General features: G+C 41.5%; 1 protein-coding gene across 15 annotated transcripts in view; it reads right to left on the bottom strand.

Annotated features, from left to right (window-relative positions):
* The window catches only part of ppfibp2b (PPFIA binding protein 2b), a 66,272-nt gene that overhangs the window by 40,745 nt on the left and 9,546 nt on the right, over positions 1-15,981 (bottom strand). For 8 of the 15 annotated variants that reach the window (XM_034534184.1, XM_034534170.1, XM_034534164.1 and 5 more), the window contains exons 2-3: positions 8,366-8,462; positions 2,785-2,993 (exon numbers count right to left, since the gene is read on the bottom strand). In XM_034534184.1, the coding sequence (XP_034390075.1) occupies positions 2,785-2,993; positions 8,366-8,447 (291 nt within the window). In that variant the 5' untranslated portion in view covers positions 8,448-8,462. Of the gene's footprint in view, positions 1-2,784; positions 2,994-8,365; positions 8,463-11,199; positions 11,218-14,908; positions 14,991-15,981 lie in introns of those variants that run through there. The other 7 variants (XM_034534165.1, XM_034534167.1, XM_034534166.1 and 4 more) reach the window with 6 other exon arrangements.

Genomic DNA, 15,981 nt, shown 5'->3' with positions numbered 1-15,981 from the left:
ACTGCGTTTCTCCTTCTCTCACCCTGCAGAGGGCAGGGGGGGGGGGGGGTGTTACAGTTGTTGTTCTTTCTCTGTCTTGGTCCATGTTCTCTCACTCTCTCGTGAACAAAACAGCAACAGGCTGTCATGTCAGCATAAACCCAAACCATGTCAGATCTCAGATCTTTTGACCATGTTACAGTCAGACTTCACATCTCTCTCTCTCTCTGATCCTCTTCATGTTCAAACCCATTAGCTCAGGTTTCCATGTGTATTTTACAAAACCGTTCCCCAGAACAACATTGGCTGTCTGTGTCATTACAGGTTGACGTGGGAAAGTAATAAGAAGATTTTTCTTATTTTGCAAAATTACATATTAGTATAATTTGTATAATCACTAACGTTAGTTTGATTCTTAAATGTTCAAGGTTTGTTATACAAAATAAAATCGGCCTCTCATTTCTTGCCCTTATTCCCAGCCCTCATACTCTAATAAACTGCCCTAATAAACATTTAGACATAAATAATTATAAAGATAAAATAAAACTCATACAAATAATTATCCCTCAGCTCTAAACTTTTGGAATTAGTGTGAGCAACTTCACACGTTTGGTTCTCTCACATCGCTCTTATCAGGAAAAAAATGAAAATGTGTCTGTGGTGGCGGGAGGCGTGGTTGGGCTCAGCTGCAGAGGGATGTGGGAGAGGGGCCGGGAAGAGGCCTAATTGGCTTCAGCTGCGACTAATTGTGTGTCTCCCCGAGATAAACGGCAGGAGGGACGAAGGCGCGAGAAAAGGCCGGAGCCACAGTCTGGAAGACAGTCCGAGAGAGAGCCGGAGTCACAGGCAGTCAATAAACACATTGAGAACCATACAACGCGTGCTGGTATCATTGTGCAAGGGAAGACATCACATGGGTAAAGGGAGTAGAAAGACGACGATAATCGACGCTTCACCTGAACACGAGCACCGTCAGATACACAAAGAGCACCGGGTGGAAGATTTTACATTCTCCCACTGTTCCTCTGTGCTACTATAAAAAACATGCTGTACAATCCGGTCCGTTTCTGTTAACGGATAAACACACACACACAGATTCTCTACAAACTGTCGACTCAGTAAGAAGCACAGTGAAGACATGCTACTGTCTCAGCAGTGATGAGCAGCAGTCACAGGATGTCACAACTTCTGATGCTGCTTCCTGTGTGTCCCTCAAAAGTACATGTGTGTGTTTGACCAGAGATTATCCCCTGGACAGACATGTCATTGATGAGGATTATCATAGTAATGGGGACATACTGTTGACTTTTCAATGCCGTAGAGCAGGGTGTCAAACTCATTTTCACCGTGGGCCACATCAGCATCATGTTTGGCCTCAAAGGGACAGTTATAACTGTAACACTGTATAATTGTAACTACTCCCAAACATAGTTAAATAACTGTCTTTGCATTTGATTATTCAAGTGTATAAATATTGTACAGGCATTTATATAAATGTAAATATTTGTAAGCAAATGTCTCTTATTATAAGATAAATCCATTTACTTTAGGGTTAAGAAACTCACATTACCCTTTTAAAGATCAAACGCACGCTATTACATTAACTTTGTTCAAAGCTTTTTTGTCACAGTTGAGAACTCTGGTCCAACACATAATTGTGAGGTGCTAAGAACATGTGTGATAGATGTGCAACGCTAAAATGTGCTTCTCTTTTGGTGTGAACGCAGCATCAAAGAGTGTAAATAGACAGCACTCCGCTGCATAAAAAAATGTCCAGTTTAACCATCTAATTTTTCTCATTACTACTCATATGAATATTTTTTGGCATATGCATTGCATGTGCTGTTGTTCATTCTGTACACATGACATCTATTGTACGTCTATTCTGATAGATTGATCCTCCTCTGTTGCTCTCCCTGAGGTTTTTTCCCTTTTTCTCCCAGTTAAATGATTTTTCCCGATCCGATGTAAGGTCCCAGAACAGAGGATGTCGTATGTGCACAGATTCTGAGGATAATTTGTAGTTTGCGATAATAAATAAGAATAATAAATTTAATTGATGGCCTCTGGACATTTATCAGTTGATTCAAAAAACATCAACTGATCCTCTCTGGTCTATGTGACAAAATAAAGTACATTAATAGATTAATAAAGAAGAGGCCATCACACTTCTGTTGTTCACAAAAACAAACTTTAAGAGTACAATTGGAACAGAAGTGAGGAGTGAATAAGAGAAGGAGAGAGAGGGCTAGAGGACTCAAAGTAAGAAACAAAGAAAGAAAGAAAAGTGGGAGGGCTAGCCAGTGACTGGACGCAACATGCGAGACATCTGCTGTCGAAACAATGAGGAGCTCAAAACACTGCGGAACTGGATCCTAGATCCGCTTTCCCTTTCAGTGTATAACACTGCTGTCTGAGCAGGTAACAGCAGCCTCTGCAGGACAACACGAGCACCCAACTGAACAGAACAACTGTATGGCAGAGAATTCAGCAGAAGACACAGGAGAAATTCTAAACGTTACGTTCGTCAATTACAAAAAAGGAGTGTGAAAGCAGCCTTAAAACCCAAACAATGAGCTGGAAGCCACTAAAAGGCTTCGCAGTCAACCACTACTGTTCACAACTACAATGGTGAACAGAATACATATTATACTAGGAATCAGCATGTTAGCATTGTCATGTAACTCCTATTATAATCAATCCAGCTGTCTACACAAGCCTTGTCCTACCCACTTAAAGCACTTTAACATATGTCATGTCATGTTAAGATGGAAGCTCATTTGAAGCATAGCACACAGTACTCACAGTTCCACTCTGTAGCCAGTCTATGAGTATCTGTGCTGTTTCCGAAGGTAATTGAGCTCTGAGGCCGTCTCTCTCGTCCTGGTTGGGTTGGAGCTCCAGGGCCAGTTTGAGATCCTCAGCCAAATGAACAATCTGCAGAGGAGCAGCGCTGACTGGAGAAGCCAGGTCATACCTGCTGTTAGAAAACTCCACCGCTGCTGCTTTCGAACCTGGAGAGTGTGTGCAAGGGGAACACACACACACATTGTATATTCCCAGCCTGCAGCTTTGAAAACTAGGAGAGCAGAATATATCCTGAATATTTCCAAAGTGTCCATGTGTCACATGGATCATTTCCCTAGCTCACACATACACATCTGGAGGCACTCACATAATTGTGACTAATAATTGTTGTGAAAAACAGCCACAAATTACAGTCCATAAAGTGTATGGAGTCCTAAAACACAATGAGAGCAACCTTTGCTTGAATATCTTTATGCAGCCTCTGTACAACAGAGAAGAGAACAACTGAAAGACATTAATCAAAGGAAGCATAAGGAAAAAGGTTATCACTGTACACTTAACATAGTTCAAGGAAATACTATTTACTCAGGTATGACCTGATATGAAGGACACATGATATGGACATTGTTCACTAACTCAGTGGTTCTCAATTTGGAGTACGTGAAGGCTCTCTAGGGGGTACGTGAGATTAAAAATATATATATTTTAAATAGCATCCATTCAAAAATCCTTTAAAAATAGTTAATATTATATAATATGTATTATTATAAATATTCAATAAAATGTAATTGTAAGTTCATAAACAGAATTGTATATATTCTATATTAAATCAGACACTGATTGCTATGTATTACACCGCTCTACACTGTGCCGCAGTCGCTGCACACTATTACACCCCACTTATCTCAGAAGCATTCTCAGCTATTTTAAATCGGGATTAAGGCTTAATGTAGTTTTGCCTCTGATCATATGAATGGTGTTGCTTTCCATATTAAAGTCAGTTTTACCATGATCCCTGGCAGCTCTCTTTTCTGAAGTCCACTCTGAAATGGAGGGAGTGGTCACACACAGTAGATGGTATCACTATTTCAATCACATCAACAACAATACCAGTATCAGTCATTAACCAGTAGAGTGTTAAACCCCTAGTTTTCCCACAAGGTCCTTAAATAGAGAAAAAAAAATATTGATCATGGAAAGCAATATATGACCAAGATATCTAAATTGTGTCTCTAATTTCCTTGTTAGTGTTTGGCTGATGTTATCGCTATTGGGATTTTTAATGTATTTCTATTTGTGGTTACTGAGAGCCGGAATAGCAAACTCAGAGCACTCTGGAGTTCAGCATGTTTTGGGCAAACCGCAGCAATGAGCTTCGGATATGACAGTGGCACCTGTAAACGTTCTTATTTCATTTAAGTTATACAGAAGAAGATGCATGAATGAAAACGTTTTCATTTTGACGAATTCACAGTAACCCAAAGTGTGTCCTCTCAATGTAGGAAATGTGCCTTTTTTTCTCCACATACCACATTCAACATTTACCCCTCTGGTAGTTAAATCTGCAGCAAACTTGACCCTAGAAAGCACACGCACATGTGTACAACAAACACAATCACACATATTAACATGGAACATGAGGTCACAGCTGAAGAACACTAATTTTACCATCAGAAGTGGTCGTCTTAGGACTCCATATTAAAAAAAACATACAGCATATGGTCAAAACTGGAGAAAAGACTATACCCCAATTATATTTTCTTTATAAATTATGATTTTGTACATATTATGCCTGGATGTACTTAAATCCTTAGATTTATTAGTGTGATTTTGACTGAACCCATCTCACATTCAATGGAAATGAAGGAGGTATACAAATCTGATAATAGGTTAACTACAGTGGCTCTGCTGATTGCTCACAACTAATAAAAATATAACCAAGAAAGCCTGGGGAATTCTTATTATACTCCCAATGTGTGATTTTCAATTTAATAATTGAATATATTGTTCTGAAATTGCAACTTATGTGAAATCCAGCATGACACATGTTGCTTAATTTCTTATTTGTACAAAATTATACAAACAAAATGGAAAGGTTTTGCTATCTCCTATTCACCTTTTCTATGCCCAAACTAGGGCGCCTTCGCATTTAGTCATTAGAGTATTTTAGAGCGCTAAGTGTGGTTACTTTGTGTGTTGTCGCCAGCTTCATCAGTCTCCTTAACTGTCTTTTAATCTTTTAAAAAAGCTACCTTTACTTTATTATATTTTGTCAGGTGAGAAGGTAACCATTTAGATTCCCAATATGTGATCACTTCATCAGCCAGCCAGCTAGCTAGCTAGCTTTGATTAAGTCAATAATTTGATCAATGGTTTTACAATACCGCATCAGCGACTAGGAGGACGACATCAAAATGGCCTGAAATGAGGACATTGTTAATTACTTTGTTGAAATGTATAGATATTAGTTTATCTACAGAGAAAACTAATCCAACCCGTCTCTGCTAGATATGTTATGGCTAGCTAACTAGATATCCAGCTATTAACACATTTGTGATTGTGGATTTTGATTTTATCATCATTATGTTCCCCTAATGCTCTCCTGGAGGTTTCTACCCTTTTTCTCCCTGTTGAAGGTTTTTCTGGTAGTTTTTCCTGATCCGATATGAGGACCCAGGACAGAGGATGTCGTTTGTGTACGGATTGTAAAGCCCTCTGAGGATAATTTGTGACTTTGGGCTATACAAAATAAATTGAATTGAACTCATATAGTGTAAGCAGCATAACTATATAGTAAGTAATTTGAACATACTGTATTGTAAGACAGTACAAAGGACACGTTCAGGCTTTGCTGCTTCTGATAGCAAAGCAGACAAAAGTTCAACAATTTGACTCATTAACTAACTGACCAACCAAATGACGCTGTAATCAGGAAAGCACTGTCTGATAGAAAGAAAAGTGTATTTGTGAATATAAATTGGTTTTTGGCTAGCTCATTATGATTGTTATGACGTTAGCATGTGATTTCCAGTGACTTCCACTCACCCACGGCATCTCACTCAAGATACAACCAGTATTGACAATTTCTCAAGATTAAAAAAACAAACATTTTTCCAGTAATCCCAGTGGTTCTCAAACTGTGGGGCGCGCCCCTCAAGTGCGGGGCCGAGGTATTACAGGTGGGGCGTGGGGGGCAGTGCGGAGAACTTCACGTATTACAAAAGTACGTGTAAATGTTTACGTTACGGTTACGGCGTTAACAGGTTACGCGTGCGCATGCGCGATCGCGAGGTCCAAGATCCTTTAATGCTGCCTTCACATCGTTTGGTGTGAACGCAGCACAAGACTCACGTGTAGCTTAGTAGTGTGCACAATGAAGAGACATTTGACAGGAGGGAAAACAAAATCAAACGCAGGCGATGCGGATGAGGAGACACCAGTCTGTGTTTTATGTCTGACAACTCTGGCAGCGGACAGTATGAAGCCCAACAAATTAAAAAGACACTAGAGACATTACACCCCACTCACGTAAATAAGCCACGGGAGTTATTTCAGAGGAAATTTGGTGAATACCGCATGCAGGCAAATCACTTTGTAAAAGTGGCATCAGCTGACAAGGTCTTTAGGCTTCTGGACAGTTACCTGACATAACACGGTCTTTTCCTCACTCTGTGGAGACTGGAGCGGAGCTTTCATTTGCTTCACAGCGAAGCTCGGTGGCTCTCACGAGGAAAGTGTTATCGCGAGTCTTTGAGCTCAGAGACGTTAAACATCCGTCATGTGCATGATAAATGTACAATACAATTGAAATTGTACACATATTATCCATACACATATTATTCTGCAAAGAGAAGGTGGACTCAGTTTATCATTTATTTTATCTTTAATATACTTTTTGGAGTCAAATTTATTTATTCAATTATAATTATTAATTTGCAGGCAAGTTTGCTGATGAATAATTTCTAATGGAATTGGCCTTTCTCAGTGACATATTTGGAAAGCTGAATGAATTAAATATTCATCTTCAAGGCAGAGACCAGCACCTTCCTCAGCTGGCAGACAAGATATAGGCTCGTTCGTTAGAGCTGCGCCTCGCCTGGAATCCAGACGAGAGCAGAAGGCCGCTGCAGGGGGCGTTGCCACAAAACTGCGATCAAGTCGGACAGTTTTCAAATCCTTCAAAGAACACACAGGAAGTCACTGTTCAGGAAGTCACAGTTGGAACTAGTTAACAGACCTAATTTTGATAACTGTGGCGGAAGAAATAGCGTTTGCATTCTTGATCGCCGATGAAATTGAGGCAGAAGAGATCCCTCTACTTATGTCGTAGTAGTAACAAGAGTAGTAGTTTTCAGCAGCAGTTTTTTTTTATTTTTTTTATCAGTGGTTCCAAGAAGTAGCAGCAGTAGTATCAACAAGCTGAATCATAAAGTAATAGTTGAAGATTGTGTCAACATTTAAAAGTTGAAATGTGTTGAAATGTGTCTAGAGATGAAGTTCACTTCACAGCATTCCAACAAATATATTTAACAGAACTAATCATCTTAACGGGCATATTAAATAAGGTTTGGGATATCTAATATGTAATCTCACAAATGGACCAAATGCATTTTCAATCTGTTGAGGTCACACAATAAAATGAATCTACTTTTCACAGTGGTCTAAATTTGTATATCTTTTTATTTATTAACCATGTTATTTTTGGGATTGAGAACAAAAGACTGGCCATATTGTAGTTGTTAGATGTCATATTTATTTACACATTTATATAAATACATATATGTGAAGATAGTTGTCATATTATTATTATTATTAATAGTATTAACACGCACATCTTTGCACTACATGAGACAAATAGCGAACAATCAAATGTTAAGTATTACTGCTGTCAGATCTAAGAGCCAATCAGCTCTCTGATGTGGCGACAGCCAGGCGTTTCCCATCATGCACTGGGCCACGCAGTCGATGGAGCGCTCCTGCTGCGCCTGGCTCTAAAATCGACGGCCGCCTCGCTCTCGTTAGAGTATCGTTGACCACGTGTGCATGACGTCAGAGCAAGTCCGGAGCAAGACGGACACAAATCTAACCGGCATGCATTGCGCGCCGATCGATTCTGCGCAGAACTGGTTCATCTCGAACGAGCCTATTTACAACACATATTTGAACTTGTTTTGTTTATTGTTATTATCTTGAAAATATAATCAGTTCCAAACATGTTAATTGCAGCCACAATAAGCTATTTGCCAAATATTAGTTCTTTTTTGTACAACTTTATTTACATTGTTCTAACAAAGTGATTGCACTTTTTATTTGTTTTTGTCTAATGGAGCAATCTGGTTTACTTGAAAGTGATTGCAATTTTCTTTATTCTATTATTTGAAAAAGCACAGATGGAGGAGTCACAAAAAGTTGTTATTTCAATAAAAGTTAAACATGGACCATTTAGTTACAATTTTGTTGGGGTGGTGGGGAACTAACATTTTTCTTCCTTCGAAGTGGGGCGCGACAGAAAAAGTTTGAGAACCACTGCAGTAATTCCAATGTCACAAAGATTACACTGCTACTTCGTAGCCATTACCTGCAATGATGTCATCCATCTGCTCCAGTGCAGCCTCCAGCATATGACTGGCCTCCGTTTCCATGGTGATGGCGGGAAACATCAGCTCTTAGGTCTTCTGTACAAAAAAACACATTAGATTTAACAGCAACTTAGTATTGTCTTTTTAAATGCTGGAATGTAGGCTTACATGTTTACAGAGGGCCATGATAGGGTTTACATTAGAAATGGCCTAAAAAACAGAAATATGAAAGGGTTTACACTAGAAAGGGCCTAATAAACAGAACCATGATAGGGTTTACATTAGAAAGGGCCTAATAAACAGAACCATGACAGGGTTTACACTAGAGAGGGCCTAAGAAACAGTACCATGATAGGGTTTACATTAGAAAGGGTCTACAAAAGAGAAATATGAAAGTATATCAAATAGAATCATTTGAATATATTATGTGATTGTGGAAGAAAGTCATAGGCCAGAGCAGTCAGAGAGGACACCTCAGGAATGTGTGGTGGTAAATGGTAATGGAACTGTACTTGTATAGCGCTTTTCTAGTCTTCTGACCACTCAAAGTTCTTTCACACTAATTGTCATCATTTACCCATTCACAGACTAATGGGAGGGGCTAAGGTTCCATCTACCCATCAGGTCTAACTAACATTAATACAACGTAGGTACAGCTACGGGAGCAATTTGGGGTGAAGTGTTTTGCCCAAGGACACATTGACATGGGCTAGCGATCCCAGGGATTGAACCGCCGCTCGAACCACCGATCCTTTGATTGAAGGACGACCCTGCTCACCACTGAGCCACAGTCACCCAGGTCAGAGGGGGTGCAAACTGAATACTACATGACTAGTAAAGAGGCATTTGAAGAGAATCAATAAAAGATGCATCCAATTGTGGAACTGGAAATTGCAGACTAAGGGAAAAGAGGAGGACTTTACAAAACGTGAGATTTGTCGGAGATCGACGTCTTTTCTCGCAAACCATCGAACAGACCACAGACTACGATGTGCTGAGAGATGGGATGTATTTAAGGCTCTGTTTCATGAAACATACTTTGTTGTACGTTAGAGCGTTATTCCATTTCTAATTGTGTTTGCTTTACTTTATTTATTTAACACATTTGTTTTGTAACTGGAACCATCGATTCAGCTCAATTTTGTTGATGGACCTCTTAACCGGGGAAACTCGCCTCAGGAAAGGCCCGGGGACCCGACCACAGTCCCAGGGTTTAGACTAAAGAGGGTCTGAGAAACAGAACAGCCTCAGGGTTTACACTAAAGAGAGCCTGTGTTTCTTTGATTTATATATGCATGTAACCCATACAATCCATGCATGTAACATAGATGAACACTACATAAAGCCAGGAACAGTTTAGAACAAGTATTCCTTGATGCTGGATTGACTTTTCATCGGTCATTGCTGCCTTTCGCTGCCCCTCCATCTCCTGTCATCCTTACTTATCTGGCTTTTCACCGTGCCCCTCCTCCCTCCTGTCATTCTATATTGGCCTTGCACTCATCCTCTCTATGTCATCACTCCTTCAAGGCTCTCATCCCTCTGTTTTGCTGTCATGCTGACTTAGAGACACATAGACATCACCATGCAGAAATCAAGAGGAAGGACAGTGATCTACAGTCTTGGGAGAATAAAGCCCTCATTTACATGAACACTATCTTTCACAAACATAGCTCATAACCACTTAAACTGACAATCTGTATAAAAAACAGGCAATGGACTTACAGTTACGTGTAGCAATTCTAAACATTTTCAGTAAAAACATACATCTGCTCCCATGATGCAAGAGTGTGAATAGATACAGATGTGTGCAATTGAAAAATAACTAGTACTTTTATTGTTAATAATTATAAATACCCCCCGATTACTATTTTTACAACAGATGATGATAGCACAATTCAGACACTATGACAGGGTGCCACTGTTTGTTTGTGTGTGTGTGTGTGTGTGTGTGTGTGTGTGTGTGTGTGTGTGTGTATTTCAAAGAGCGAGACAGTTTGAGAGAGGCAGTTTGCCTAAGCAAAACGCCAGTTGTGGTTGAAGTTCAGGAAGACTATTGAGAAGGATTTTCAGTTGGCCTACGTCAATCCATCTATGTTCATACTAGCGACCGAAATAAGATTCCCTCGTAGGGTGGCTGGTCTCATAGGGTGAGAAGCTCAGACATCTGGAGGGAGCGCAGTGTTGAGTCGCTGCTCCTTCCCAGCTGAGGTAGTTCCGTTATCTGATCAGGATCCTCCTGGACACCTTCAATTGGGAAGGTTTCTGGGCATGTCCAACTGGTAAGAGGCCCCAGGCTAGACCCAAGACATGCTAGAGGGACTATATATCGTATATCTTGTCCAGCCTGGGAGCGCCTCAAGGTTTCCGAGGAAGAGCTGGAAAGTGTTGCTGAAGAGAGGGACACCTGCAATACCCTCCTAAGCCTGCTGCCCCACGGCCCGGCCCCAGATAAGCGGTGATGGATGGAAAACACTGTTGGAGCGTGTAATAACAGGGCACCACCCTGAGATCAGGGACCAATAACCAAACTGTGGATTAAGTTTGAAAATATCAATAGTTAATCTACTATTCCACATTCAGAGTGAACACTGAAGGGTTGAATCCAAGCACTAGAACTCACTATAACAACCAGCTATCACCACAACAATACTGATCAATACTAAAAATCAACAAACATCTATTACAAGCATACTACATAAAAACAACAAGCAATCATGTGATGGGGGGGGGGGGGTTCAAAGATAGAGAAAAGAAGAAGAAAGCACTCAAAACGAGGCAGATCTTTGCCACAAGTACAGTAACTTTATCAAACAGAAGTGTGGCACTGGACCTTTAACTCCTGATCCAATGTGAGGTCCTGGGACAGCGATGTCATACGTGTACAGGATTGTAAAGCCCTGTGAGGCAAATTCGTAAATTTGTGATATTGGGCTATATAAAATAAACAGAATTGAAATTTTTTTTATTGAATTAACTAATAAAGTAAAATTCACCAACTTTTCTCGCAGTGGCAGATTTAAACACAATTTAGCTAAGATAAGCAACACTATTATAGCAGCAACAAACACAACAGTTATGTTACACAGCATTGAACAGGACTCGGCAATCCGTAACATACACACTAACAAGGTAAATAGCACAGTTACACTTCAAACAAACCAAACAAGGTTATAAACACACTATGAACTATCTCTGCTCAGACAGTTTCTTTGGACTTGTTGGGTGGAATATTTTCTGCCTAGGTCTATGGACAGACATTCGCTGTGTAATTAAACTACAAGCTGATTCTCATCTGGTGGTGGAGAAAACAGCAAATGTTGACTTGAAGAATCCGGAAATTTGCAGGTTAAAGTGGCAGAGCACAGGCAAGTTATCCTTTTCTCATTGAGGATCCAAGAACAGTCTGTTATTCATTCAGCAAAGTTAGGACTACTACCTAGGTTTTTTTCTTTAAAAAAAAGGCACCAATGTCGTTTCACCTCCTTTTTGCAACGTGAGTCGCATGGACGGTGCGGGGTGACGGTATGCATCGGTTTTTGATAGCCATTTGTCCCAGAAGAGCTGAAAAAGCATATAAACTGGACTATTAGAACAGGCCAAGGAACACAGAACGTATATCGGAAAATAAGTATAACCTGAAAGTTGATTTATACATCTATGTATTGGGAGTTAATACGGAATGGGATTGTAATGTTGTAATGATGATTTTGTAGAGATGACTAAAGACACTAGAAAGCTAAATGGTGTTTTATAAAACAAACAAAGACCACGCTTCGATCTCAGTGAATAATCCAAGCCCTAATTACTGCTCCACAACGAACCCGTTCACTTCTTCGACTCAGTTCCAACATCGGCCCTCGCCTTCCATCAGCCCTGGGGGGGAAATCCCGACTTCGGCGTCCCCCACAATCTTCTTCCACCCACCAGAGATCCAAGTGGACGACGGGCAAAACCACCACGACTCTCATTCACCATTCCGAGGCTCCGGCTGTCTCTATAAATCCCTTTCCCCCCCCCCTCCCCTCCCGAGTCTCTCGACCGAAGAATGCATCCATCCAAACCAACACTATCAGTCTGATAAAAAAGAATAACTTTCCAAACTGTTTACGGACTCTCAGCACAAACACCCCTCTCAATTAATCTCTCTATCCCAGCATCCTTTTCCATTCTCTTGCATCTGCCTCTCATGTCTCACCCACCTCGGCCAACTCCTCCCACCTCGACACTGGCTACCCCAGCCACACAGACTGCTCCAACAGGGCCCCACGGTAAATGGCGCAACTACAAGAGCAGCTCGGGGTTGGACGTCTCGCCCAGGCACGCATCGCTTGGACTGAGGAACAGGAGATCGAACTGCCGCTCACCCGACCCAACGACAACCCGCTCTACTACCGAACCACAGTAACCAATGACACGGCGGAGTCATTGGCCGAAAATAATCTGTTGTTTCTTTTCACTTTTCTGCCGTTCCCCCTCCCATCCCCTCTCTTCCTCCACCCTGGCTACCTCAGCAGCACAGACTGCTCCAACAGGGATTTATGGTAAACGGTGCAGCTGCAGGAGCAGCTTGGACGTCTTGCCCAGGGACCCATCGAGGTGGACCGAGGAACCGAGTATTGAACTCCCATCACCATCCGTTACTACATGCCACCATGTCTGACATCTCCCTCCTCGCAACACAATAGTCTATCACCTCAAACGTAGCAAGACCAAGCAACACAGTCCACCTCAAACCACCTTCACCTTCCGACTCGTACCTAAGTCCACACAAACCTAACCGCGATTACTTAAGCTCGACAACAGCCAGCCGAACTTCTCAGCGAGACACCGTTTTCACCACAGAGACCAGCAAGGGGGCCACACGGTCCCAGTTCCACTACCATTCATTCCGCATTTGCATTTGCAAAGTCCAACCACATCATTAAGATGCTTGGCTGGAGGTCCTCCCCTGTGTACCTCTCCTACATCTGCTCCAACCTAACGACATCAGAAATGTTCACCGGAACTCTTCTTTATGAAGCTATCTTTTGGGGACTTCTGAAGAGACAGCCCCCACTCACGAGTCTCCACCCCCGCCGTTCCCCCCAGCCACCGGACGCTAGCAGTCTCTCATCGCACCCCTCCAACCTTCTCGTTCCTGCTCCCCTACATCCCCTCATCCTTCATCCCTTGACCCCTTTCCGCTTCCTTAATCCAACCCTCTTGTTCCATCTCGTAATAAACCATCTGTAAACTCATGTCACTATTGCCGTGGTCTTTGTTAGTGAAACAACTGTTGCATGGGTCCTCATGTGAACCATATGTTAGAACCATATAAGTAAGTATATCCTGGTAAATGAAATATAAGTGTGCGTTGGACTGTTACAAATAATTATATAATGAGCAGCTGGGTGGGAGGATGTGTGGAAAGAGAGATGGCTGGACTGGACTAGGAATAGAGACTCGAAGCATCGGCTTGGGATTCGACGCAGGACAATAGGACATGTCTGTGACAAGCATCTGGATCTAACACATAGTAACGTCATGGCCGTGTCACAGGAACTCCCTGGGGTTACTGTGACTCTCGTCCAATGAGGCCACAGTGTTGTGGTTTGAACCAAATCTCACACTCAACATGTTAACACCTGATGGGAGGTTGGCGTGATTTCACAATCAAGGCTTCCAAAATGACATGCAGGCCTCTCTTTGTTTTAACCACATGGTGTAGTCAAAACAACAGCACAGCCACTTTCTCAACAAAGCTACGGAAGCTATTAAAAGGCTGTTTTGAAACTCCTCCCCCCCGCCCCCACACACACACATATGGGGAACAACTGTAAGGGGTCACAATTCAAAAAATAAATCCCTGTTTAACTGAACAGCAGGATTGTCTGTGGTTCTTGATTCTTAGTACTGTAGATGTAGCAACAGACATGCCTTTTTACAGAGATACAATCCAGAAAAACAAGTTTTTCAAACCTGACAATATGTGACCTGTTTCTTTTTGTTACAACTCCAACTGCCTCAGTGTTGACTGCTCCGTCTCCTGAGTCAAAAAAGGGAAGTTGCCACTCTGTTTGTTGTGTTAAGTGAAAATAATATTAGCAGGTGTATTCCAAACAGCAGCTATAGACATTACAGAATGTGTATTTGGATTACTTTTTTTTTAACTGCACATTTTAGTAGTAAATTGTCATTCAGCTTTGCACTCATCACTGAATAATTGAGAAATTGATAGTTGAGAAAGGTCTCCATGAATTAACAGTTGTGTTAGCCTCAAGCTGAAACCAACAGGTTTTGTTCCCATGTTTACTGAGCAGTTTACAGCCAACAATCATGGGTACTTTCCATGCTGGGTTAACCCTAACCCTTTTTAGACACCAAAACGTTTCCAAAGCTTAAACTCACTTTTGGGAAACGTTCACTGAGCCACTCAATGTCCCAACACACAGTACACCTTCCAGCCCTGTTAGCCACAAACATGGTGTGATGAAATCAAATATCAGCTAGGCGTCTGTATGTAAACATTTGTATTGAGAGATATTTTACATGTACTGCACCTGTGTGTGAGAACAGCAAACAAAGCAGTGTGTCTGATCTGATGCTTCAGTCCAACCTCACTCCTTCGATCCCCTCTAGTTTCTGTTCAGCTCAAGCACAGAGATCCCAGAGAGAGAGAGAGAAAGAGAGAGAGAGAGAGAAAAAAAAAGAGTAAGTAGGCAGCATGTGTCTGCATGTATATGTGCTCAACGGCGCACAGCTGATTATCTCAGTGTCTGCTTTAGACAAGTTGCTGTGCTGCTATCAGCTTCATGATTAGCGCCATCAGGGCAATTAGTCATACAGCACTACTCTTCATTACTGCTCTACATTGCTCTGAACTACTGCTCTTCACAGCTGCTCTACACTGTTCTTCATTACTGCTCTACAATGCTCTTAACTACTGCTCCTCACTACAGCTCTACATTACTACTCTACACTGCTCTTAACTACTGATCTTCACTACTGCTCTACATTACTGCTTGACACTGAACTTCATTACTGCTCTACATTACTGCTCAACACTGCTCTTCATTACTGCTCTACATTACTGCTCTTCACTACTGTTCTTCACTACTGCTCTACATTACTGCTCTACATTACTGCTCAACACTGCTCTTCACTACTGTTCTTCACTACTGCTCTACATTACTGCTCTACATTACTGCTCAACACTGCTCTTCACTACTGTTCTTCACTACTGCTCTACATTACTGATCAACACTGCTCTTCACTACTGCTCTACATTACTGCTCTACATTACTGCACTTCACTATTGCTCTACATTACTGCTAAACACTGCTCTTCATTACTGCTCTTCACTACTGCTCTACATTACTGCTCTTCACTATTGCTCTACATTACTGCTAAACACTGCTCTTCATTACTGCTCTTCACTACTGCTCTACATTACTGCTCTACACTACTGCTCTACATTACTGCTCTTCACTACTGCTCTACATTACTGCCCTTCACTACTGCTCTATATTACTGCCCTTCACTACTGCTCTATATTGCTGCTCAACACTGCTCTTCATTACTGCTCTACACTACTGCTCTTTACTACTGCTCTACATTACTGCTCTACATTGCT

Source organism: Cyclopterus lumpus, chromosome 6 (genome assembly GCF_009769545.1).
Source record: "Cyclopterus lumpus isolate fCycLum1 chromosome 6, fCycLum1.pri, whole genome shotgun sequence".
In the NCBI taxonomy this organism is placed as follows: domain Eukaryota; kingdom Metazoa; phylum Chordata; class Actinopteri; order Perciformes; family Cyclopteridae; genus Cyclopterus; species Cyclopterus lumpus.
The sequence above is the reverse complement of the archived record's forward strand: the minus strand, read 5'-3'. Positions and strand labels throughout refer to the sequence as shown.